At 54.9% G+C, this 25,451-nt stretch overlaps 3 protein-coding genes across 4 annotated transcripts in view; 1 reads left to right on the top strand and 2 right to left on the bottom strand.

Moving 5' to 3' along the window:
• Positions 1-1,690: 1,690 nt before the first annotated feature.
• LOC148817693 (uncharacterized) lies at positions 1,691-5,482 on the bottom strand. The gene is made up of 2 exons (XM_088937953.1): positions 5,012-5,482; positions 1,691-1,800 (listed from the first exon to the last, which is right to left on the bottom strand). Exon 1 carries the CDS (start codon positions 5,405-5,407, stop codon positions 5,102-5,104), a length of 306 nt encoding a protein of 101 aa, XP_088794079.1. The 5' UTR covers positions 5,408-5,482; the 3' UTR covers positions 1,691-1,800; positions 5,012-5,101.
• Positions 4,275-8,715, top strand: rnf223 (ring finger protein 223). Its single transcript, XM_088937951.1, has 2 exons — positions 4,275-4,469; positions 7,097-8,715. Exon 2 carries the CDS (start codon positions 7,131-7,133, stop codon positions 7,827-7,829), a length of 699 nt encoding a protein of 232 aa, XP_088794077.1. The 5' UTR covers positions 4,275-4,469; positions 7,097-7,130; the 3' UTR covers positions 7,830-8,715.
• Positions 8,716-11,613: 2,898 nt separating this feature from the next.
• ptpn11b (protein tyrosine phosphatase non-receptor type 11b) overlaps positions 11,614-25,451 on the bottom strand; it is a 45,872-nt gene continuing 32,034 nt past the window's right edge. For both annotated transcript variants that reach the window (XM_088937949.1, XM_088937950.1), the window contains 13 exons: positions 25,181-25,373; positions 23,628-23,744; positions 23,200-23,313; positions 21,910-22,006; positions 21,555-21,634; positions 20,437-20,592; positions 19,593-19,724; positions 18,561-18,715; positions 17,941-18,008; positions 17,485-17,636; positions 17,012-17,112; positions 16,157-16,253; positions 11,614-15,510 (listed from right to left, as the gene is read on the bottom strand). In XM_088937949.1, the coding sequence (XP_088794075.1) occupies positions 16,169-16,253; positions 17,012-17,112; positions 17,485-17,636; positions 17,941-18,008; positions 18,561-18,715; positions 19,593-19,724; positions 20,437-20,592; positions 21,555-21,634; positions 21,910-22,006; positions 23,200-23,313; positions 23,628-23,744; positions 25,181-25,373 (1,450 nt within the window). In that variant the 3' untranslated portion in view covers positions 11,614-15,510; positions 16,157-16,168. The remainder of the gene's footprint in view (positions 15,511-16,156; positions 16,254-17,011; positions 17,113-17,484; positions 17,637-17,940; positions 18,009-18,560; positions 18,716-19,592; positions 19,725-20,436; positions 20,593-21,554; positions 21,635-21,909; positions 22,007-23,199; positions 23,314-23,627; positions 23,745-25,180; positions 25,374-25,451) is intronic.

Here is a 25,451-nt window from a genome sequence, read left to right as displayed (position 1 = left end):
TCAGGGGCTGCTGAGGTTCCACTCGGCAACCTACAACTGCACTGATTCTGCAGGGCTGGGGGCTACAGCAGCCTGTCCTCAGGCTGCTCTGTACTGCAGTGTTTCTAGATTTTCTAGCATCTCACATTCTGTCGTACTGGAGAGTTTTTCAGTTTTGCCACGCTACAACATCAACCCCACGTACCCATTTGGTTCTGAGGCTGGCTTGTGATCCAGCCCGCTCCGCTGGCCCCCCCCTACGGCTGCTGATGTGTGCGACACACCCACCCCACAGCCTCACGGAAGAACAGCTCCCTTTTCCATGACTTTATCGCATTCGTAAACCTTATCAGGGAGAGCCAGCCTTTCCCCATGCACTGCCCTTATCGAGTGGAGGTGCAGCGTTTTCCTGTTGCCTCACCCCAGATAAAGAGCACCATATCAGCCGGCTGCGCTGACGGTTTTGGGACAGGTGCAGCTGTCCTGGCCCACCAGGTATGGCTGCAAGATATCTTTGGATCTCACACAGTCAGGCAGACCAGGACGTCCTGGCTCTAGTATCCTGGGGGCTCAAACTAACAAATCCAATTAACTGAGCTGCTGAAGTCATTACAGACTCCGGTGCTACAGCCAGGTGTATCAATCTACAGGACAGACACCCCTCTCACAGCAGGAGAGGAGCCCCTTGAGCCCTGCGTGGTGCCTGTGTGCAGGGCTGCAGCCTGGGCGTGCCTTTCAACCGCACAGGACAGGTGAAGAGGTGGTCGGCCTCGTTCGGCTTCAGTGAATGAGGTCAGACAAATCGCTGCTGATTGAAACGCTGTCACGCGCTGTCTGCTGTAGCACCTGGCCTTGGTGCCGACTGTGCCCGCAGGCCCGGCTCTCTCACCAAGACACACATTCCCAGGAACCAGGAGTCCGTGACCACACTATTCGTTCAGCCACACTCAGGCCCACCGGGCCTGGAGCCAGAACCTCAGAGCCCAGCAACAGAAGAATGGGCCGCATGAGTGAGGCGGCGCAGGCGTGTCCGCTTGGTGGACCCATGTGCGTTTCACATACAGACGGCACGTGCCCCATCTGGGAGCCCAGACGGAGCTCAGTGCAGTCTAAATCTGGCTCATTCACGCTGCAGCACGGCAGGTGGTATCTGCTGACTCTGCTGGCCAGAAGCGACACTGTTTCACCTGGCAGGTGACTGACAGGCCTACTTATTCCACAGGTGCACTGATTGCACCAAGTACGAGGGCTTAAAGCACCCCATCAGGAGTTAATGTACGAATAATAATTTGATTTTGCAGTTCGCTTGTTGATTTTCTTCATGCCTTTTTCTACAGAGACGAGGAAACAACTGGTTTTTATCGGGCTCACAGACGGTGGCAATCAGTACACTCTTCGCTAATGGACCGATAAAATAAATGTATGTAGGACAATTACAGGCTGCCCACACAGTACTCCTGACACAGCACTTACAGCCCGAGGGCCACCTCGCGCCCATCACCTTCTCCACCAGCTCTCAGCCAGCACGCAGTGTGTCCACCGGGGATAAAGACTGCGCTCGGAGAGGAGGTGCCAGCTGCACTGGAAAGCACACCTGCAGCTGTGTCACCCACAAACACTTTCTCACCTGTTTTCTGTCAAAGCTGCAGGAGGCAGAGGTGCAGTGAGGTTCTGAAACCAAGCCTGGAGTGCAGAGCCAGCGAGGGTCTGTGTTCTGGCGTCTTCAGGGGGAACACAAGCTCACAAAGCAGGTGGTGCTCTCCCAGCAGTATCCCAGGCTCCTCCAGGGCAGGTGTCCAGGTACGAACAAGAGTCCTTCCCCTGTAGAGAAGGACAGTCCGGTCAGACCCAGGCCTGTAAGAGCAGTGACCAGCGCTGGAGCTGATGGCCAGACAGGACTCCTATTGCACAGCACTGCTGAGTCATCCTGGCTCGGAGGAGCTGCATGACTCTTCTCTCTAATCCCTGAGCAAGCACTGGGTGTTTTTATACAGTTATCTAATAGCTGAATAGCACCCGATACTGCCTCAATCTGGTTACTTAGAGTTCACAGGCACACAGACAGATGTTAAAAATATGATTAGATTTTCAGGTGCATCACTGAGGTCAGTAAACTTGTGTTTTTTCCCCAGAGGTGTGCCACTGTCGGAATATGGATCCCGTTCCCATCCCTGGCTCCTTTAAATACCTCGGCAGACAGCCTCCGCTGCTCAGCAGGGGGAGGAGGGAGTTGGGCCTTCGCAGCTGTGGCCGCAGACGGGGGGGGCAGGAGAGCCTGCTGGGTGTCTGGAGGGGGGGCTCTGTTGGGCTCACTTTCTGCGTCTGCACCTCTTCTTTCCCACAGCCACCCCACCTGGACACAGCAGGAGTGTCTGTGAGAGACCGAGTGTGTGTGAGTGAGAGCGTGTGTTTGAGGGTGTTAGCTTGCGTATGAGTGATTGTGAGAGTGTGCGAGAGTGTTAATGTGTATGTGTGTTTCAGGGTGTGTGTGTGAGAGTGAATGTGTGAATGTGTATTTGAGAGTGTGAGAGGGAGTGTGATTGTGTGTGAGAGACTGTGAGTGAGTGTATGTTTAAGGATGAGAGTGTGAATGTGTGTGTTTGAGAGTGTGAGTGTGTGTTTGAGAGTGCAAGGGGAGAGTGTGAGTGTTTGAGAGTGCGAGGGGGGAGAGTGATTGTGTGAGTGTGTGTTTAAGGGTGTGAATGTGTGTTTGAACGTGCGAGGGGGAGAGTGTGATTGTTTGAGTGAGTGTGCGTTTAAGGATCTGTGTGAATGTGTGTTTGAGAGTGCGAGGGGGAGAGTGTGTGTGTGAGTGAGTGTGTGTTTGAGAGTGCGAGGGGGAGAGTGTGAGACTGCGTATGTGGAGAAGGGGGGGGGGGGGGGGGGGTGGCTAAACACTTTGGAGAAGAAAGGCTTCACTGTGTCTGGCTGAAACCCGATTCAGTGTGACGTCCTTCTAGTCACTTTGAGCAAAATCAGATCAGCCACGCCACAGCTGAAACACAATATGAGTAGGGCAGGTTACGCAGAAAAACACCACAAAACTATTATTCAGCTCCCAAAACTGCAGAAAACCAGACAGTGAAGCCAGGAGAGGAAGAGGGAGACCGACGGCCCCCTCCAGCACCAGACGGCCCTGAGACAGTGAAAAGTGAAAAGTGCTGCTTCCTCTCCCTGCCAAGTTCCTGGGAAGGAGCAGTTTCTTGTAAAAGCTCATGACAAGCTCATTCGGGAAAACAATAAAATCTACAGACTCCAGTTACTGGCTCAAGGGTCGGACCTGCGCTCGAGGCTCAGCTCTGCGTCTTGCCCCGATTCGTGTGGCTCTGCTGGCGTGCTGACTCACGCCGTGTGTGCGGGGCACACAGGTGTGCTGCAGGTTCTTCCCAGCACACTTCCTTGTTTGCATGACTCTGCACGGCTTTATCTGCTTGGCTCCAGCTCAGTGCCAGGGAATGTCCAGCCTGGTCATCAACAGATGAGCCGGGCTGATTCATGCCGAGTACGAGGTGAGGCAGGTCTGGGCTCTTCCCTTGTGACGAGCACTACCAGCTGGAGGCCATCATACCCAACCGAGCCAACCGAATGCTCTATAACACCTTTCAAACCAATCGTGTTCCCTGTGCTGTCCTCCTGTTTACAGAGCAGGCCTGAAAATGCTGGACGTTGTGACACGTTTCACTCCTGAACTGACACACAGAATGAGCTTTCCAGTTCCTTTTCTAGGTCAGCCAGCAGGAGAACGGCAGGAGGCGTTATGCACACATCTCATTCTTGTTTGAATGGCTCGTGATGTAGCAGAAAACAGAGAGGGGAAATCTGACATTTTCCTGAAATCAGGCTCCCACACTGCTGGGGAAGGTTTCATACTGTTTACTGTGATAGCCAACTCTCTCCCCTACCTCACCTCCAAAACCTGCAGCCAAACTCGACTCAATAGTGTCCCTCAGCCGTGTTAATCAGACACTGGGCTGAGTTTCACACCTGTCCTGCTGTTGAAGGTGTGTTGTACTCACTCTCTCCTTTGTGCCCAATCCCTGAGATTGAGAGAAACTCAGTTTCGAATGTAATTAAGCTCTAAGTAGGTGAGTAACACACAACCCCCTGGTAGAAGAATAGCCTGCTCGGTAGCATCACTTCCTGAGTAACGCTGGTCTTATCAAGCGCAAAGTCGCACGGACTGTGTGAGGGGTGTGTAGGCAGTGACCTGCCTCATGCTCAGTTTTTTCCTACTTCTTCCTTTCTGCTGTTATTGTTCACTCCAGCTCATTTACATACCGCTTGAAAAGGCAGGGGCAGAGCCTGCCAGGGGAGTCCAGACTGCAGCAGCGGAGCTGAGCAGCTGCAGGTGTGTCCTCTCCTGCCACAGCCCGGCCGTCCAGCAGGCACACACACACACACACAGACCGGCCAGCCCGACGCCCCAGCAGGACAGCAAGCAGCATGGAAACAAGGGGACTGAGGAGCTGAACTGTAACCCTCTTCCACAGGTATGGATTTCTCTGCACACTCATTGTGTACGCTGTGCGCTACACACAGTGACACAGGACACACAACCGTCGTGGGTGAAAGCTGGGATACAGGGCTGAACTATCATTCCTCATTTCTATAAGCGTTGAGTGGAATGGGACTGAGTTTCAGTTACAAAGGACCCACATTTAAATCCTGTACATCTGCCAAAAAAAAAACAGTGATTTACTTTTTAAATAATCTATTGCTTTCAACAAGATTCCAGCTGAAAAGTTAATTAAGGAAATTAAAGCAGTGACTGGACTATACAGTACATGTATTAGGGAGAACTGTACAGAAATCTGATAGTTCTGCATTTGATGAAATATTCTTTGTTAAAGCTTTCTTGCTCTGGTTAGGGCAAACAAGCACACCTTTAAAAATGCTAACCCCACAGCATCTGACAGGCTTAAACTGCATAATCCTCTTTCAAGGCAACAAAGAAATATCTAAGAATATCTCGTGGATCATGTACCCGTGTGCTGTACATAGCTCAGTATCTGAGCCCGGCCAGTGAACTCACCTGGTACAGGTATGCTGAAGTTCCCGGGGTGTCACAGCCAGCCCAGTGCCGTCTCCACAGCCGCAGCGCAGGAGGAAGAGGGCACCTCGGCTACCTCTGGGCCACGAAGCCAGAGCCGATCCCCTTGTCCGGGAAGCTGGGGCAGCTGAGCGGAACCGGCGCCTCTGGAAGGTCACGCGTGCTGCTCCCTGCAGCACACTCCTCTCCCACCCTGAGCACGGCTTCTGCCATCCGGGGCTCGTCCTGGCTACTGCGACTCCTGGGCAGGGCCGCGGGCGGGGCAGCTGTCGCCATGGGGGAGGCCTGCCACTCCAGGATCGCCAAGGACAGGAGAGCGGTCAGCAGCCGTGCGCAGAGACGCTCCACAACACGACTTCTGGTCCGGAAGAAGTTCATGGAAGTTCATGGAGATTTTTTCCAAAAAACGAGGGAGAAACTATCGGACAGTGAGGGCACATGTATGGCTTGGCGCTGACCTGTACAGTGATTCTGTCAGCGTGCGGTCAGCCCAGGCCCTGGTCTGAGTTGGGGCTCTGCAGCATGTGAGGAGGACAGAGAGTGACCTTCGTGCTGAGTGTTGCTAAGCGCCATGAAACCGATACACTGTAAATGTTTATCTAACTTCTGAAAACATCGCTCCTCTGGCTGGGAACCTGGCTGGCGTCCGCAGGGCAGGAGGAGCAACACAAGCCCCCTGTACAGACGTGCACCCCTTCAGAGGGCAGCTTTCGTCTCCCTGTGTGCTGTGAGCGTCCAACCTGGTCACACACGGGGGGAGCCCTCCGCTGTCCCGCCCCTGCGTGCTCCTCGCTGCTGACCGGCGAGCTGGGGCCAGCAGGAGCTCACGAGCCTGGTGGCGTGACTGCGGCCTCTTGCGGTGCCCCAGGCTGAAAGCTTTGTGCAACAGCCCCGGTGTAAATGTCAGGGTCGCGGAGGCGAACAGAGCCGCCAGTGTCTCGAGCTGCGGTTCTGTAACAGTATCTCCCTGCTGGAGCACAGGGGCGCGGGCCAGCACATTTCACTCCCCTCTCGCACACGCGGTGCGGCCCCGGCGGAGGGGAACAGCCTGGGGCCGTGAGAAGCAGCAGCTTGATGTGGGCAAACCGAGAGAGCGGCCGTTCCCGTCCCCCACGACGCCCAGCCGCCCTCCAGCTGCGCCTGAGGCTCGAGCCCCGGTGAAGGCAGGCCAGCAGCTGAGCTCGGCTCACTGGAGCACGGGCCCAGACAACAGGGAGAGAAGAAGTCCCGGAGGTCTTGCCCCTGTCGGACCCAGGGCTAGCGGGAGCAGAAACAGGGTGCTCTCCAGGCTTCATGCCGCCTCTGATCCGAGTCTCCGTGCTTCTGGTCAGATCGTCTGCTGCAGGTCTCCTGCTGTGCTCGTGCAAGACTGCCTGTAAAATCTCCAGGGCTCCGGCACCGAGGACTGAGGCTGCACCTGGCCCAGGAGGGTAAATGGAGAAAAGCTTGTACACACCTGCAGTCGGTGTGCTCATCTAGGAGAGAGGCTCCAGGGCAGGGTGTCAGGTTGTCCCAAATATTTCAGCGCTCAAAATAAGCACAGACAGCACGAGCACTTCAGCTGAGGCAACGATACGAGATTCTCTGTGAGCTGTTAATGTACCCTTCTGGAGCGGCTCTGTGCGCACGCCCTACACACCGTTAGGACAGGGCTCTCTGGCCCAGCAGCACTTCTTTCACACAGGCAGGGACGGCACACGAAACACAACACAAGTCCTGCCGTGTTTTAGCCACGGTTTCACACTTTAAGAGCTGGTAGCTGTTGAAAGGACAATACCTGCCCAGCATGTTGGCACGAGGTCTCTCCAGTAAAGGTTTAGGACAAGACAGTCCACAGCAGGCTGTCCCTCTCCGGCAATTGGAAGTACGAAGTGTGGCCTTGCAGGGGACAGCCGATCCTTATTCCACAGTGAGTGGAGTATTTGTCAGCAGTGCTGAGAGCTGGAGCGCTGTCTGGGCTGACCACGCCTGATCTGGGGGTGAGCCTGCAGGAGCAGGGTTGGGAGGCAGGGGAAGGGCCTGTTCTCACTGCGTGAACCCACTCCAGCCTCTCTCCTCTTCCCTCAGGTGGGGCAGGACGAGCCGCAGCCTCGGGAGCACGATGGCGGAGGAAGCCCGCGTGTGGAGCATCGAGGACCCCCCTCCCGACGAGGACCCCGAGAACGGGGAGGGCCGGCCGGAGTGCTCCATCTGCTTCAACACGTACGACAACGTCTTCAAGACGCCCAAGGTGCTGGAGTGCGCCCACACCTTCTGCCTGGAGTGCCTGTCCCGGCTGATGGCCGCCGTGTCCGCGGAGCAGGAGGCCGGGCAGATCCCCTGCCCGCTGTGCCGCCAGACCACCGCGCTCCCGGAGAGGGGGCCCCCCGCCCTCGCCACCAGCCGCGAGGTGCTGTGCCAGCTGCCGGCGCACCAGCAGCACGAGCAGCCCGTGTGGATGGAGGGGGAGAAGCTGTGCTACAAGCGCCTGCCGGACTCCGGCCTCTCCGACTTCTGCGTCTGCATTGACATCGGCGTGGCCAAGCCGCAGGCGCCGCCGGCCGTGCTCCTGGCCCGGCCCCGGGGCCGGTGGGGCCGCCTGCGCCCGCTGGCGGACTGGAAGCGGCTGCTGCTCTTCCTCCTCCTCGTCGTCATGCTGGCGTGCATCGTGCTGTGGCCCCTGCAGTGCGTCTTCACCACGGGCACCTTGCGCTGCTTCCACAGGGAGGCACCGCCGCCGCCACCGCCCCCGGGGGCCGCCAACTCCACCGCCCCCTCCGCCACGGCCTCGCCCTGGGCCAACGCCACCGTCACGCTCTGAGCGCCCGCCTGGAGCCCCACGGGCTGCACCCGCGCCTCGCACAGGAAAAGCGCGAGGCTTTTCGTTCCGGGAATCTTCGCCACTCAGAAGGATTTCCACATGTCGATCAGCTGAAATACGCCACTCTGCTTCGCCCTGGCAGGACGTCACGAACACCACAGCACAGGGGGAGAAAGCCTGAGCGCCGCCCCCTTCTGAGCATTTCCAGCTGCTCCAGGGTCCGGGGCTACAGCCACCTTCCGTGTGGAGTTTGCATGCTCTCCTTTCTCCAGGAGCTCCAGTTTCCTCCTGCCTCCTGGAGTCGAGCTGGCCCGGGTACTGGTGTGTCTGAACTGTCCTGGGGAAAACGTGCACACCCTGCAATGGACTGGCGTCCTGGTCCCGGTCCGGCCTGACGCCCTGTGCTTCCCGGGAGACCGTGACTGACGGATGCATGGAGTTACAGTATCCTTAACCAGATGCTGTCGATGTATTCTTTCCAATTCAAGGTGGAGGTAAATCTCATTTTTGGACTCGCCGTTTCTTCTTAGGACCTCAGTGTTAGCAGAATGTCCTTGTGAGCGTGTACCAGCTGCAGTCCGAAACCAAGCGCCGCTGTCCAAACCTGGGAAGCTCTGTCTCACGTCAGAGGGCTGGTGTGGCGGGAGGAGGGCGAGCCAGGGCGCTACTGCGGGGAAACCTTCGCGTCTGGAGCTCTCCTCACTGATGGCCCCCAGACACCCCAGGACCGTGCGCGGCGAGCAGCAGGACAGTGGAGCTGCTCAAGGATGACCTGGATATTTTGTAGACTGTCAATTTCTGTGTTACTGGATTTTTTTATCATGCATTCTTTTTTTTGTACACACGAGTGCAATAAAATTTAAAAAAGGTGAAGCTTTGAAGTTGGTGACGCGTTCCAAGTGCTGTTATTTGACAAGGTGGTCAGGGGAGGCGTCAGGCCAGAGGTCCCTGGGGCTCTGTTAGGGCACCTTCCTTCCTCGCTGACCCGTCAGCTGGCCACATGGCCGCAGGGAGGCCTGTGTCTGACCCCAGAGGTCAGGGGGCAGGAGGGGAGGGGTGTTTCTGACACTGAAGGGCGAGAGGGGCGTTGAGGAAGAGGACATGGTGGCCTGAAGCCCTCCTCTCACTCCTGCTGTTGCTTGTGTACATGAGACAGGTCAGAGAATAGTGGCTCAGGAACTGGATGGGCTGGTTGGCCCGGTTGCACAACTAACTGGCGTGAAACGGCCCCTGATAAAAAAACGAGCTCTGGTTACAGGCAGCTGGCGCAGACAAGTCCTGACTCGCTCCGACTCACCGAGCTGATCTACAAGAGCAGAGCCCCAGGTTACCGAGAGAATCGGCCTTTGTTCCTTGAGCGCCAGCTCCCGCTGTGTGCGCGAGCGGCCATCACACACCTCCACACAGCAGGCTAGGACAGGTCAGCAAGAGCCGAGACAATGCGCCTTTTTGTGGTTTATAGTCCGATTTTACATAAACAGGAAACTCATTTAAATCTGACAGTTTGATAAAACAAACCAAGTTCATTTCTGTGCCAGTCTGCCTGGAGCGGTCATTGGCAACAGCTCCGCCAAGGGCTCCTGGGGAGATGGGGGACGGAGATCATCAGTGCAGGCGATCACTGGCGAGAGTGGGACTGGGGCTGCCCTGGGTCCGACTGGGCAGCAGCGTGGCAGCTGTGTGAGACCAGTGCTTCTGATGTTCAGCATTCCTGCGGTGTTCCAGTGACCTGGGTGCAGGAGTTTCCTGGGGGAGACGTGGTTCCACTGGCAAACGGTTCCCTGCGGAACAGACGTGGAATGCGGCTCTGGGACTTGAGACCCCACACGGCTTGTTTTAAACCTCAGCTGTGGGGTCCTGCACTCGCCCTGCTCTCCGTACCGCGCCGAAGCGCAGATGAGCTGACTGCTTTTCACACCGCCGAGAAATACCAGGGGCCGGGGCCGGGGCAGGAAGGAAGCCGCAGACAAAGACGGGGACACAACGGCAGAGGTGAGGAAACAACAGGGAGAAGAAAGAGAAGGAAGGGCTGATGGGAAATTCCAGAGCGATTCCAAGAAGTGCGAAAGCACAGCGATCTTCTGGGAGTCAGAGAGGAAGTCGGGTTAATTTGTAACTAACACTCTGAGCGTTATCTTCCCAGGAGGTGTTCTGACTGGGCCGTTAGTGCCCACTACAGTGCCGACAGAGAGGGCGGCTCTCGGTTAGTGTTTTACAAGTCAGTCACCACGGCCCGACTTTCTACTCCAGTGATGAACACCAACACAACAAGCTCTCCAGCAGCGATCCACAAGCCAACCGTGCAGGTCTCAGGTCACACTGTTCCCGCAGAGCAGAAAGATTACGGTAATGAGGTAAAAAGGACCTTTCAGGGAGATAACAATACAAATACCAAATGAAGTTTGCATTTCAAAACCTCTTCTTCGCCCGAGCTGCGCAGGTGAGGTTACTGGAGAACTCAAGAACCCGGGTGCAGGAGGCCTAGCTTGTGACCTTCAAACTCCTGGAATCCCATAAGCCACACCTGTTCTTCTCGGAACACTGCCAACTGGATCAAGCCAGATTGTCACGGGCCGTCCCGGTCGCCGTTTCTGAAAGAAGACACTTTCCCGGCATCCAGCCCAGCGACTGCGGCTGTGGAGAGACAGAGACAAGGAGCTGTCCACCGTAGAGGGAAGAGACAGCTGTCCTGCTGTCAGAGGACTGAGGTCCGAGTTTATTGGTTTCCCCATGAGAAAGCGTTAGGCCCATCAGCAGGACACCATACTACAGCGCAAAAACCCAGCTGTCACCCCCATTCCTGGGGAACAGCCCAACAAGACCTTCATTCAGGCACCTGGTACTCTCTTAGAAAAAGGAAAACTGGAGTCAGACAAACAGGAGAACATTTTCGCTCCATTATTTTTGGGTGCAAATGGAAATTAAAATGGAAAATTAAATTAAATTAAATTAAATTCATACACATGTATCAACACCTGCTGACAGACCTCCTTTTAATGTGCATTTCAGCAGTTACATGGCATTTACAAACTTTGTAGACCCGTGGCATCTTCATGAGCGCATACTGATTGAAAACAGCTTTATAAGGAGTATTTACATGAGAAAGCCCTACTGAAAGACAAACCCAGACCATCACTCCCTGCAGCGCTGCTCGGATCATCGGGACAGCACAAGGAATCCTCTAAAACGGAATCTAGACTTTTAAAAGTCTAAAACGAGATGTCTGCAACACTTTTACATTTTACAATTGCTTTCCAAAAGGTAAGTTTAAACTGCTTAAAGCTGGTCTTGAGATAAAACAACTGAAATACACAGGGGACGTGTTACATCTAAGCATTTCGGAAGTGTGCCAAGTTAGCCTCTCGCAGCCTGATTCAGCCAGGCCAGGAGGGTTTCTGACCTGTTCGAAAAGGCCTACAGTGCAGACCTGCTTCCCCACTCCTGTATATTATACAAACCTGCAGATTACATAACCTCTTGGAGGTGAAGGCAAGCAATGCACACTGATGTCCGAGTGACCATCACCAGCCAGACAAGCACACCAGTGCCCAGGCCTTGTGGCACAAGCTCACCTGTGTTATTCTCGTTTGCTGCATTATTCAATACAAAATGAGCAGATTACCATTTCAACCCAATCAATCACCATGACGATGTAACCGGCGCCGGGCACCCCACTGTGCCAGTCCAGCCGGCCGGGATGCCTTCTGTTCCAGTGTGACCTCTGCCCGCAGAGCAGGGAAAGAGCCGGAGAGCTCCCCCGACTGATACAAACACAGCGACGGGCTTTGCTTTCCATTCTTTTTATTGAGGGGGGGGGTGGGGCCAACAGTGCCCCTCGCGCCTGGAACCACGACTTCACAGAAACGCAACACGAGGGGCATAGTGCGCCCCATTTGAAAAAAGGTTGAAAAATTCAAGTAACAAAAAAAAATCAGATTAAGAAACACTTGCTTTTGAAATTCTCCTCATAATAACGGTTTCAGGATTATAATAATAATAAGATTGTGGTCAAAACCATTCTTCAGAATACAGAAGTCATTACACTGGACGACATACAATAAACAGCTTACACGCACATATTGAGAAAAAACATATCCTACAAAAATACACTTACATTTACATGAACAGCCTACAGCTTGCTACCCAGAGTACTGCTTGTGACCCAGAGGTCCCTCCCAGAATTCAAAGCTCAGAGCAATGGCTGCACACTCCAAAATCACCTTTCGAGTATCGGAAGTGGGACAGAAGTTTCCCACCAACCGCTTGGGTGCGGAGACGAGGAAAAACATTTCTTAGAGCCTCTCCTCAGCTGCTGAAGAAACTGAAGTGGCGGGGATACAGCCCGGCAGTGCTCACAGTGCTCTGTGTTTCAGTACTGTCTGTGCACTGTCAGTCACACAGAGGCGCCGCCCCTGACAGAGCACCCTGGGCAGGGAGACTCTCAGGCACATCGACCATCATGGTCAGGGGAGACCCTCCACTCCACCGCCATGTTTCAATACAGCCAGCCCCTTCATTGCCAGCTGTCAAGGGGACAATCAGGAGAAGCTGGCTGCAGAGAAAGCCAGCACTGCAGTAGACTGGAAGGGCCGCAGGCTGAGTATCCTGGGCCTACAGTATAAACGCACTAACAAGTCCTGTGTGCACGCAGCACATGTAAATACATACACAGGTGGAAACAGTTTGTTTGACAAATCACCCAATAAAAAAAAAGAAATGATGTGGCCTCTGACATGATAATCAGAGTGACCAAGTGTACACAGCTGGCTAGAATTTTGCCTCAAAGGTCAGTTCAAACCTTGAACCTGAATCTCTATTTCTAATTCACCCTTCAAAGGCAGCAGCACCAGAAATACATCAGGACTGTCCTGGAAGTAATGGGACACAAGTCCAGGTTGGTAAGTCGCTTGTTGCACGAGGTGCCCGAGCTTTGACACGTGAAGATGTTTTGAAACCTCGAAGAGGTTCCAGCTATTCCCTGAGCGAGACGACCAACTGGGCTTCCTCCAGAGCAGCACTGTTCCTGTACCAGCCGGCACTGCCCTTCCTGCCCCAAGCAGCTCAGATTTAGCTGACAAGTAAATAGCTTCTCCCGTTGCCAGAGCAGCGAGAGGGAGGGAGATGTTTCTAGCGCATCTGTACACCCACAGCAGGGCCAGCGGCCAGCCAGGTGGGACTACAAGTTTTTCACATAACTGCCTTGATATAAGGGGGATCCCCAGGGCACATCGCATCCTCGCTGTGTCCTGGGATTATACCAGTTCAGCTCCCGTTTCAGAGCCACACCCCAACAGCCCTGTTGCTCCGCTGCTCACCTGGAACCGACAGACTGGCTACAGCGCCTCCACGCACGCCGGCAGCTCTGCAGGTAACTCAGAAATCTCTGCGACGGACAGCGTTGTGCTCTTAAACACTACAGGTCCAAAGTCTGCGGCCGGTAAATGTCTGCACACTTCTTCCGACAACAGAGCAGGTTATCAGCCACCCAACAGACGGTGCAGGAGGTTGTAACACAGCTGCCCCTACACGTATGTGGCTGAGCACTGCGGTTGTTTGCTGTGGCCACAATGCATTACATCATATTTGAAACACGTTCATGAGGAATAATAAAGTGCACTGGATGCAGTCAGTAAATCAAAAATCAACACACCCTGTCAATTCCACTGAGCTGGGAACTGTCTGGTCAGTTCATATGCAGCTGACTGAACCCAAAGCTCTCAGAAGGAACAGGAACTCAGCACTTCTGAGAGTTCAAACGCAGGGTCTGTTCAGCTCAGATGCTGCCTGAGGTGGGCCCCGACGCCCCTATACCTCACTCCGTGCCTCTGGGCCAGGAACAAGGCCCAGGGCTCTGCAGCTGCTGTTAGTGACCTGGCCAAGCTGACTCATCGCATAATTGGGCCAATTTCAGATTCCGGACTTCCAGGGCTGTTCTTTTAAAGACCGAGAAAGACCCGTGGAGACAGAGCCCCAGAGAGCACCAGTTCACACACAAGGCCAAACGCAGAATTTTGACAACAGGGGTGTTTGCAGGCGGCATGCCAGCAAGTCCCAACTCTCCTTACAGCAGCACAGAACTGCACACATACTCACTCCTTCAATCACCTTCACTCCTTACTGCCGCTCACCAAGTTCGGCTCTTATTCTAGTGGTATTTAAAGTGAACATCACCACACCACAGCTAAGACTCAATATGCTTCAAAACTCAACCCCCCCCCCCACCCCAAGTATGTTTGTCTTATTTACTTAAGTATCAGCCCCCACTTTCCAGTAGAACCCTTCACAAAATACTGCAAAGGGCACTTTGAAGACTGCTGGACACGGGTCCATTTTTTATATTAAAAAAACAATTGTACTTCGATTCACGGGAACTCTGGGCTCCTGTGCAACTAGCTTGAGACAGTAAAGCGCTTTGCTGAAAGTGATCTACGTCCCACTGATACGGTAAGGGAAGGGCGCAGACTCCCGAACTGTGTCAAACGCAAGCGAAGATGTCGGAGCTGCTGGTTTCACAAGGAGTAACTAGTAAGTGAGACCACAGAGCACCACCGGACATTGTGTTTGCACAACCCCAGGACTGCAGCTCGCGGGAATGAGGGAGCACTCACTGAACAGAGTGCTTCACATCCAGTTACCAACTCCCTAAGCCAGCAAATGTGCATCTTGAAAACACGGCGTGCTTTGGGAGACTGTAAGAAGAGTCCCACAGAACAGCCCTTCGTGTTGCTCTGGGTACAGAAGAGGTAAGGTTCTGGGACACATCTCGTTGACACAACTGTCGCGAGTTTCAAAGATGGAAGAATGCTTCTTTTATTTTTACCGTTCTTTTTCCACTTTTAAAAGAGTGCAATTTCTGCTCGACTCCAAACACTCAAGAGAAAGTTCTTTGAGCCCGATCACGTCAGTGGTCTTTGGTTACAGTAGATAAAGTAGCGAACAACAACAAGCCAAAGCACACTTCAAGACACGGGGGAGGGGAGACTAGCACCTGGCGACAGGACTGCAGTCAGCTGCTGCCCCTGAAGGACGGAGAACGGGGGGGTGCACTAACTCGCTCTGGGCAGCGTGCAGTGGCGCAGCGACAAGGCCAAGATCCCCCCGTCTTTCCAACTCGCAGGGCCGCCCAGTGTCCTCGGACGCATCCAGTTTGCACAACAGATCCAGAAGAAGAAAAGCTGCTTTACCTTTTACTTCCCGTATATATTGTACACTTTAAATACTTTAAAATATATTTATAGATCTGTGTATATATTATTTAAAAACAATGAAAATTTCAGAACAATCAGTAGGAGTAAGATTATCCGAGCTCTTTTCCCATCTCTCAGTGCCTGAACATCTCGACCCATCTCTCCGATGAATGCAGATCCCAAACACAGTTTTGTTCCCATAGTTCGCTGTTTGGGGGCTGAGAAGGAGGACGGGTTGGGGTGCATTCAAGAGCAATCCTGCAGAGGAGGCACTTATTTCAGGAACAGAAGAGGAACGAGACGAGGAGGAGGGGAGGGGGAGACAAAAGTCACGCTGATTAGCCAAAGTCTTTCCGTCCTCATAGCAGGTGACTGAAGCCAGGCTTCGCGGCTTCCACTTCAGGGGCTTCAACTTCGCCTCGCTGCCCGTCTGAGGGGTCCACCCGATCAGCTCGGCTTAAAACCCATCGTTGCGTTTAGGAACTCCACATGTCCTGAGGGGAAAAAAAGGACAAGATGTGTGGAATTTATGGAGCAAAAAAAAGCACACTGGCCACTTGCAGCAAAAGCGAGAGGTCAGCTGCACAGAGCGCAGGAAAATGACTCTGCACAAGGATAAGCCAAAGCACAAAGGAAGCACAAACTACGCCGGCTTCAAGAACAGCTAGCGATGAACAGGAGCTGGAGAGGTGGCAGCGTGGAGGAGAGGCGCGGACCCCCTGGTGTGCGGGTTCGAACCCCAGGTGAGAAAGGGGCTGTACCCATGTGACTTCAGCACCGTACGAATGGGTGTCAGATCAAGTGGATAAAGTACATCTTTTGTAGAAAAAAACAGAATCGCAGGCTCTGGTAAGAGCAACCCGGGCTTGTAGCTAGAACCTTGTGGCTCTTTATGGTATCTCCTGCAGAGACAAGGGCGATGTCCTGTTGACGAATCGCTTGACGCCTGGGTGTTAGAATAGGAGAGGGTGCTCAAGCACAACATAAAATCTGGCAAGGCATCAAGAAGGACATTAACGCATCCAGAAAATGTGTCATAATGGCCTTCAGAAGTGAAAGACGACACGCACACATTAATCCAAGCCTCCAGAAGGCCCTTCTGAGCCAGTGGCTACACAGACACAGGTGTGGCATACTCACAAGCACCCTGCTTTATCTCCTGGCGTTGCTGATCCCTGAAGCCTTGGGTTTTTTAATGTTTAAATTCTCATACACGCTTGCTGAATCATCGTAAACCCTGGAAACAAGACAAAGGACCCCAGTGAGATTCTCATCAGGAGAAACATTTAGCAGAAAGACAAGCTTGGAAACGCATCTGATCAAATCTCTGCATATAACCACAGGCTCTGAACAGACAGGCTGAACACAGACCAAACTCTTCTCCTTTCAGAGCAGGGGAAGTAGCAGAGCCTCAGAACTGGCTTTCCCATTGACTTCCACCAGGGGGAGCCACTGTCCTGAGCTACGGATGAGATGGGTCAGAGCACATCTTATTTTCAGCACAATGTATAACCTTAACTTTTATACACATGAGAGTCACGTGTGTGAAATCTTGTGGCATTCTCTGCCCTCCTATATTATCAATCACAAGTAAACTGCCCAGCAGCAGTAAAGAATAAACCAGTGGGAAGCCTTATTGTAAAAACAGGTCCCTGCCAGTGCTGGTCTAGCATTCACACTGCTGGCAGAGCTCATCCATCTCTGTGTAGAGTCTAAAAAGCACAGCACACGATCCACCAAGCAGGGAGACGCAGCCCAGTGTCAGCGTGACGAACACCAACAGTAGCTCGCGCCCACCTGGCAGATAATCGGCAGTCAGACACTTCTCCAGTCTTTCCACCTGTACGCTACTTCACGAACCCCTAATTCAGAAGACACGGTGTCGTCGGCTTTAAACAGAGCTAGCGCAGCAGTTTATCGGCCACGTCTCTTCCACACTTCAGGTGTGAGGCTGCAGGTTCAAGAGCAGGGTGGGCGGGCAGCGGCCCCACTCACATTGAGGGCGCCTGGGAGGCGGGCACGCCGGGCTTCTGCTTGGCGTTCTCCGTGGGCGGGTAGCGGATGTTGGAATACTCCCTCTCCTTCGTCTTATTCCTCTGCGAAAAAGAGAGTGACCAGTCCATGAGGACAGAGTCCTCAAACTCAAACCCCTCCTTCCCCCAAAGCACAAGCAACACTGATGGATCCTATTCAGGTGTTTGGTCGGCACTGACCTCTCTAGAGGTCACTCTACTGACCAATCCCTGAGGACACTACAAGTCAGAAAGGTCAAAGGTTACAAGGTCACAGTCACAGCAGACTATACTGTTCCTACTTCCACATCTGCCATTTTCTCAAAGACTAAAACCAAAGGTCTCAAACAAATTCAATACATCAATTCTCTCAATTCCCGGTGGCAGCTGCCGTTTAAACCATTAAACTTCCGATAAAACCTCTGGAAGCAGCAGCGTGCAGTGGGGTGACCTCACCTGTTCCTCCTCCAGTCTCTTCTGAACGGTGTCTATGTACTGCTGCACAGCCATGTAAATGAACTTGTACTGCGCTTCTGTCTGGACCATCCCCGACCGCTGGCACCGCACCATCTGGATGGTTTTGGGGATGTCTATGTCGCAGTCCAGCCCTGCGGCAAGGCACAGGAAACAGGAAACACATGGCAGCACAAAACACTTCCGGGTCAATCAGCACTTTGGTAAGAAACAACTCTTTGTGAGAACAGCTGGGATTCTGCAGACCTCCACAACTCCAGCTCAACAATAAGAACGGCCGTTCTGGACATACAACCCAGCTCCTTACTCTGGCTTATCGGCACCCCAGTGTTTAGTTCCTAATAATGCATTCAAGAACGTGTACTTTCAACAGTGCCCACAAGAGGGCCTCATCAACCACACTGATGCCCTGCAGCTGATAACACAGCAGCCTCTTACCTTGTCTGTTAATGATGTCGATGAGGATGTCGATGACAATTATTGTTCCTGTTCTGCCTATTCCTGCACTAAAAGAGAAAAAAAAAGATGTTACAAGTCTATATTCAGTGTGTGACATTTAAACTTCAGTCTCGCCACACTTGCAGGGGATGGTTAACAGCACACTGTGACTGCTGCACACTCGAGTCAACAACAAATAGCATTTCCTTTCATTTTCGTGGGCTGAATGGGAAACTGAATTCTGTTCTACATTCCCGACCGGTTTACTTTACTGCCCTGTATCGATTTTGTCTGAGCGAAACTGAATTACAACTGAAAGCTATTTGCTGGCTCTGTCATATTTTTCTTCTCCTTAGCATGAGAAGCACAGCTAATTATAAATCACGAGCGCACAGACAATTATGTATCACCAGTGCCACCCAGACTCAAAAGCTGCACGGACAAGGCCTCGAACCCGAGACCAGGTCTGTGCTCTCACCGGCTGTGACTGGCTGTGGGGCAGGTTTATGTTCTGTCTCAATCAGTCTGGCCTTTGCTACAGTGCTCTTCGCAGCAGTTTGCCACCGAGCTCTTAACTGGGTTACCCGGATGAAGACAGACTGGGCTGCCGTCTCTCTTACCTGCAGTGCACCACGATGGGCCCAGTGTCTTGAACGCTGTTCTGGGCTCGGTTGACCTGGTCCAGGAAGCTCAGAACCCCACCCGGCTCGTTAGGTACCCCATGGTCGGGCCAGCTCAGGTACTGGTAGTGCCAGATGTACCTGGGTGGTTCATTCTGCAAGAGAAACAAAAGCGTCCCGGGTTTTAGAACATCCTGTTTTGTATTTAGGAAGGCTTTGCTTGTGTACTGAAACGACAACTTACCCTGGTGAGCCATCTTTGATGGGCAATAATACATAACAACAGGAGTGACTTCACCTGTAGAGGCATAGCCTGCTGTATACTAGACTACAAACAGAATCACACAGAGTGTGTGGCTGTGTGCCCGAGCGCGAGCCACAGGCCTGTGTGTCACTGGACAGGCCGGACACAGAGCGCACCGAGCTGGCTACCCCAGGAAAGGGACAGGCCAGTCTAGAGAGCCAATGCCCCACCGCAGGCCGACAACAGGAAACACAGCTGCATCGGCCGAAACAGATGTCGGCTTGACCCCATCCTTGCAGGCAGGATGCTGGGACGTCCTGGGACACTCCCCAGGTCCAGAGAGCGACACGCTGGCCATCCTTTGGCCTCTTCAATCCTGCACCTTATTGTTCACGCAGAAGTGCATTTAAAAGTGAAGCAGGAGGCACATCTGTGGGATTCTGGAACACCCTACCAATCCATGTTGCTGAAGCCGATACCCCGGCTTCTCCCAAGAAACACCACTCCTGTCGAAAACCCAGCTGGACCAGATGGGGCCTCCTCTTGTCTGTAACTGTTGTGTTTTTAACCAAGCTGGGGCAAATCTGAGCTTCTGCCAAACGAACCCGAGCCTGCCCACTCTCTCAGGGCCAGGCTTGAGGTGCGGGAGACAGACTGGGGCCACCTCCCCTGTCCAGAGCTGACCTGCCGGGATCAGAACAGGACGGGATCGGGGAGCACTCCAGAGCCCCGACACGTCTTGACGGCGCGAGGAGACCCCTAATGCTCTTCCCCCCCCCCCAGCTCACCCGGTCCAGATGTGTGACGTTCAGGATCCGCAGGATGTAGTCCTGCGCCGGCCGCTCCTCCACGTTCCGCACGCAGACCCGGCCGAAGTCCTGGGAGCAGTCGCAGTCCGGCCAGTACCGCACGCACTTGTTCTGCAGGGGCGGGGAGAGGGGAGCCGCGTGAGTCTGTCCCGCCCGGCAACCGCGTCAAGGCCAGCAGCACCGCAGCGCGCTCCAGGGGTGCAGAACAAATAATCACACCCACAGCGCCATTAAAGGAATCACCTGAAACCACTTTTTATACCTCAATGAAAAACCTGAACGAATCGGCAGCAGTGCACTTTCACCACCCTGATGAACAGTACCTGCGCCTGGGGCAAGTCTTGCCCGTCTCCCGGACGGGTGCTGGCCAGGGTAGTGAAACCAGTCTGTGGCGCCATTTTAATATTTTCTGTGCCTCTGTGCGTTTCCTTTCGGTCTTTGGGCCTGTGTGAGTGTGTGTCTACAGGTAGGGAGGTCCCTTTTCAGGTCATTAAGGCCCCTGGGGAATGGGGGTCCGGCTGGCCTGTTACCCCCGGTACTCACCTGCAAAGCAGGCTGAGTGGACCCGGGAGCCAGCTGGAAGGAATGAGAGCTACAGCGTTTGCCCCTACCTGGGATTGAACTCGGGACCCTCCGGTCAGGAGCTAGACGCCCTTGCTGTTTTCTGTTCAGAGAGCTGGAGTTTCCCAGGACACAGTTTCTACACCCACCCAGGTTCCTCCGCATTCCTCACGGGTCGCGGAGCAGAACAGAAGCTCTGGAGCGAATCTTTCTCGTTTTAAAAACACCACCACCACCACTCGTCAGCAAACAGCTAGCCTACCCGGCCTCTCTCCAGCTCCTTGGTTGTCATGACGATCACGTGGGTGTTCTCCTGGTACACCATCTTCCAGAAGTCCTCGACGGTGTTCTGCAGGCAGCCCTGCGTGGCGATGTACATCTTACTCACACCCACCAGCCGGCCATCGTCCTGCACGCTCTGTGGGCAGAATGGACAGTCAAGGGCACAGCCTGACGGGCAGGGCCAGGACAGGCAGGGGCAGGGGCAGGGGCAGGGGCAGGAAGGGCAGAGGCAAGACAGGCAGGGGCAGGACAGGCAGGGGCAGGAAGGGCAGAGGCAAGACAGGCAGGGGCAGGACAGGCAGGGGCAGAGGCAGGACAGGCAGGGGCAGAGGCAGGAAGGGCAGGGGCAGGGCCAGGACAGACAGGGGCAGGGGCAGGGGCAGGAAGGGCAGAGGCAAGACAGGCAGGGGCAGGGGCAGGGGCAGGGGCAGGGGCAGGACAGACAGGGGCAGGGGCAGGGGCAGGGGCAGGGGCAAGACAGGCAGGGGCTGGACAGGCAGGGGCAGAGGCAGGACAGACTGGGGCAGGGGCAGGAAGGGCAGGAGCAAGGCCAGGACAGACAGGGGCAGGACAGGCCAGAGGGGCAGAGGCAGGACAGACAGGGGCAGGACAGGCAGAGGCAGGGGCAGGGGCAGGGGCAGGACAGGCAGGGGCAGGACAGACAGGGGCAGGGGCAGGACAGGGGCAGGGGCAGGACAGACAGGGGCAGGGGCAGGACAGGCCGGAGGGGCAGAGGCAGGACAGACAGGGGCAGGGGCAGGGGAAGGACAGACAGGGGCAGGACAGGCAGAGGCAGGGGAAGGACAGGCCGGAGGGGCAGAGGCAGGACAGGCAGGGGCAGGGGAAGGGGAAGGGGCAGGGGCAGGACAGGCAGGGGCAGGGGCAGGGGCAGGGGCAGGGGCAGGGGCAGGACAGGCAGGAGGGCAGGGGCAGGATAGGTAGGAGGGGCAGAGACAGAGGCAGGACAGGCCAGAGGGGCAGAGGCAGGTACAGGGAGAGGGCAGAGGCAGGACAGGGGCAGGACGGGCAGAGGCAGGGGCTGGGAGAGGACAGACAGAATGAGAGGATGAGAGAAGGAAAGTTGGGCTGGGTTCTGACCTGGATGTAGTTGGCGTTGATGTAGTCGGAGCCAGGGATATCTGGATCTACCTCCTTCAGAATCACACGGGTAGTATCAACTAGGACATCAAAAGGATGGCTTTGATTAGACGGGATTGAAGGAACCACTTACGGCGAGTAACTCCTGTGAGCATCCAGGGAAAACAGAGCCTATTTTTTTTTCTATCAAAATAAACTATTTCACAATAAACATCTCACACTCTAAGTACACCCTCTAACAAATTATCAGATTTATATCAATTAAAACACACACACACGCGCGCGCACTCTCTGGGACCCTCACTTTCTGCCACGCAGCAATGCAAACCTGAAGCATGGCGCGACGCTCACTTACACGGCAGGATGTTCTTGTATCTGTTCTTGCTCTTGTTCGCTGGCCTCTGCCCCTCTTTCCGGGGGTACAGCAGCTTGCACTCCTGCTGCTGCAGCATCTGGACGGACGACAGACACAGGTGTAGACCGCGCACAGACTGGCCGAGCACCCTGCACCCCGATTCCTCGACACCTTCCTTCTCACTCATCAAGATCAATTTCTCTTCCACAGTCTGGAGTCGGTGACTCTCCAGGCCCTACTTGCTCATCACTCTGGCTCGAACCATTCAGGCCGCACAGGTGGGATAAGGGCTGCACCGGTCTCTGAACCGAGCGTCTGCCTCAGGACAGCCCCGCCAGAGGCACTCTGACCTCACGGGCGCCCGGTACGTCACAAGTGTCACAGCCGGGCACCAACTCAAGTGAGGTCCGAGTGTCTCTGGCAGGGCTACACCGTCAGGCAGGTCTGACTGTAACTCCCCCAGCCCTGGTACCAGCACCACCGGTGCCACAGGACCTGGACCATGTTCCTTTAACGGCTGAGCCAGCCGGGAGCCTAGCTGCCCTCTTTCTAATCCTCTTTGATTTACGTCACCAGGAAACTGCAGACAGAGGAAACCCAGATTTACCCAGCGCCTTTCCTATGTGACTCTGGGAACTGACACTGCTTTAAACAGCGACACTCTTGTCTTCAATGAGAGAGAGATGACTAAACACACAGTGAGTGTCGATCCACAGCAGTGGAGAGCCTGGTGTGAGGTTGTATAAACTCTCAACCCCAGGTCTCAGCGCTGCACCCTCCTGCTGGCTGCAGATGAGCGAGCGTTAATGAGGCATTCGTAACGAGCTGGCTGGCCTGGTTCATCTCCTCCCCCTTCCTCAGCACGAGCTCCCTGCTGCGCGCCCCTCGCATGCTCAGTGTCTCATGGTTGCGGGGACACAGGCTGTCTGGCAGGGCACCCCTAATGGAAGGGTCAATCAAAACCCACATGTGGTCTGGCTTCCTGGGGTACCCCTGCCAGTGCAGAGAGGAAATCGTCTAATTGGTCCGGACAAACGCTGGCCCACTCGCAGGGCTGCGAGCAGCGAGCAGCTCTCCTGCGAACAATGCCGTTGCCTGAGCCATGGCAGGCACAGACAAAGGTGGCAACTGACGGGGACTGACTCCGGACTCCAGGACCTCCCCGGCGTCCTAGCCGGAACCCCCGGATTAAGTCCTACCCGGGGAACTTAGGGGCGTCCGGAGGGAGGAAACGGTCACGGAGTTACGCACTCCGACACACCCGACCCCAGCCGGTTCTGAGCACTGTACCTCAAACTCCTCCCAGAACCCCTGCTTGGGTTTCTCCGAGTTGTCTGCCACCTTGTTCAGCTCCCTCACGCGGTTTTCGATGTTGGCCGCGTTTATCCTCGTGGCGTTGAAGGGCTGCAAGAGGGAGGGGGGGGAAACTGAAAATCAGACTCCAGCAGAGACCTGGAACCCTTTACAGCTCCGGGAGCCGAGGGCTCCCCTCTCGCTGGGTCGATTGTTTTAATCCTTTTTCATTCAGCACAGCACTACGTGCAACTCCGACACGTTTTTGGAAGCCAGATGTCTTGCAGGAGATATCTGATGTAGAATTTAAGCAAAACCTCCAGAGAATTACTCCTGGACCTGTCACGCCTGGCCGGGGTGCTGACAGCCGAGCCACAGGGTCCAGAAGGTGGCGCTCCAGCCACCCGCTGCACCGGAGAACTTGCCTGTTTGAGGTGGACCACGATGCCGTTCTTCTCCACCATCGGGTTCTTCTTGTAGTGCTCCACCAGGTCGGCGAGGGTGTCGAAGCGCTCCCCGCCCCCCACGTCGTACTTCCCAGCCTGTGCATCACAGAGGAGAGCGGCCAGTGAGACCCCAGAGAGAGAGGCTCACAGGCGCAGCAGCGCATCAGCCCAGCCTCTCGCCTGGCAGGACGGGGGCGGCAGGAAGCAGTGCGATGATCCCCGATGGAGCCGGCTGCTCCGTTCCCACCGGACACAGGGAAGGAGCTGGAGCCCAAGCAGACCAGCTCTGTGCTGCCGCTCTCCGAGCACCACTTCCCAACAGACAGCAGAAGCCCCTGAGATCAGCTACTCTAAACGTGCCTGATGGGAGGATCCGATTTTCCACTGCTGATGGATTAATCCCGAGCAGCTTTCTGCCAGGCTTCTGAGACTTTATCAGCAACACAGAGCCTGAGCCCGGCCCCGGCGCCCGACCATGGGGGCAGGCTAATGGGCTTGCTCTGCGAGGGGACTGTGGGTGAAAGTGTCCGTTCAGCTTCTTTGTCACATGCACAAGTGCAATGAAATGCTTATTTGCATGTATGCTCAAATATAAAGACATAAAGAAAACACCAGACTTAAACACAGAACAGCAGCAGCAACAACAATCAAGTTAAATAACACTCAAGTTAAATAAAAGTCGGCACAAGCCGTGTGCAAGAGAGAAACCCTCAGTGTGAGAATTCAGTAATCTGACAGCCTGTGGGAAGAAGCTGTCTCTGAATCTGGAGGGACAGTATGTGCCTTTATGCTCCTATGATGCTTATCTGAGGGCAGGGGAGAGAAAAGTGAGAAACAAGGATGGCTGTTAACCTTTGTAATACTCCCAGCCTTCCTGAGACAGCGAGTTGTAAAAATGTCCACAGTACAGGGAAGCTGTACTCCAGTAATGGACTGGGCTGTCCTGATCACCCCCTGTAACGCCTTTCGGTCAGACATCGAGCTGCTGCCAAACCACACTAACACCATGTCAGCTACACAGACTGGACAGCGTCTAAAGAGAGACATACAGTATCTCAGTCAGAGTAAAAGACTCGGGAGGTCGTGGGAATGCTTTTTTGCAAGAACCCTGGCAAACGGTTACTTCACAAACCGAAACCGGGAGCACAGGAAATGAAAGTGATTCGGCGCGTGATGTCCGCCGGGGAGAGCCGTGGGGCTGCGTCACGCCGGAGAGGGAGGGCGAGCGGGAGCAGGAGCACGGGAATCTCCAACAGGAAAGCGAGCTGCCAAACCGCCCCCCAGCCTCCCGAGGGGAACAGGAAAGGGCCGCTGCCGCTGGAGAAGAGATAACCGCACAACTGGCAGGCGGAAGGGCTCAGCGTCACGAGCCGCGAGATCCCCTCGGCCCCCTCCCGCTGCTCGACCGGCGCGACCCGGAAACGCAAGGCGTGTGTGGGGTGTGAACTCTCCCCCTCGTGCCCCTGCTCCGACTCTACCGGACAGAGCAACGCGGCGAGCGCAGAGCGTCTCGGAGTGTCGCTCCCACCCACCTGGCAGCGGATCATGACGTGCGTGACCTTGGTCTTGCGCTCGACGTACTCGTGCTTCTCCTCGTGGGTCAGGACGGACAGGACGAAGTCGCCCGGCTTGCTCTGGCTCTCCCTCACCAGGAAGCTGCCGGGCTTGCCCTTCTCGGTCAGCAGTTTCTCCGCGTCTCTCCCTGACAGGTGCCCGTGGTACCACCTGAGGCACAAGAAGGGGAAGTTGTATAATGGGGGGCACACAGTGGGCTCAGTGGGGTTTCAGACACAGCAGCCTGAG

The sequence above is a fragment of the Atractosteus spatula genome, chromosome 20 (genome assembly GCF_055471065.1).
Source record: "Atractosteus spatula isolate fAtrSpa1 chromosome 20, fAtrSpa1.hap1, whole genome shotgun sequence".
Taxonomy (NCBI): domain Eukaryota; kingdom Metazoa; phylum Chordata; class Actinopteri; order Semionotiformes; family Lepisosteidae; genus Atractosteus; species Atractosteus spatula.
This window is presented reverse-complemented; position numbering and strand designations above follow the sequence as displayed.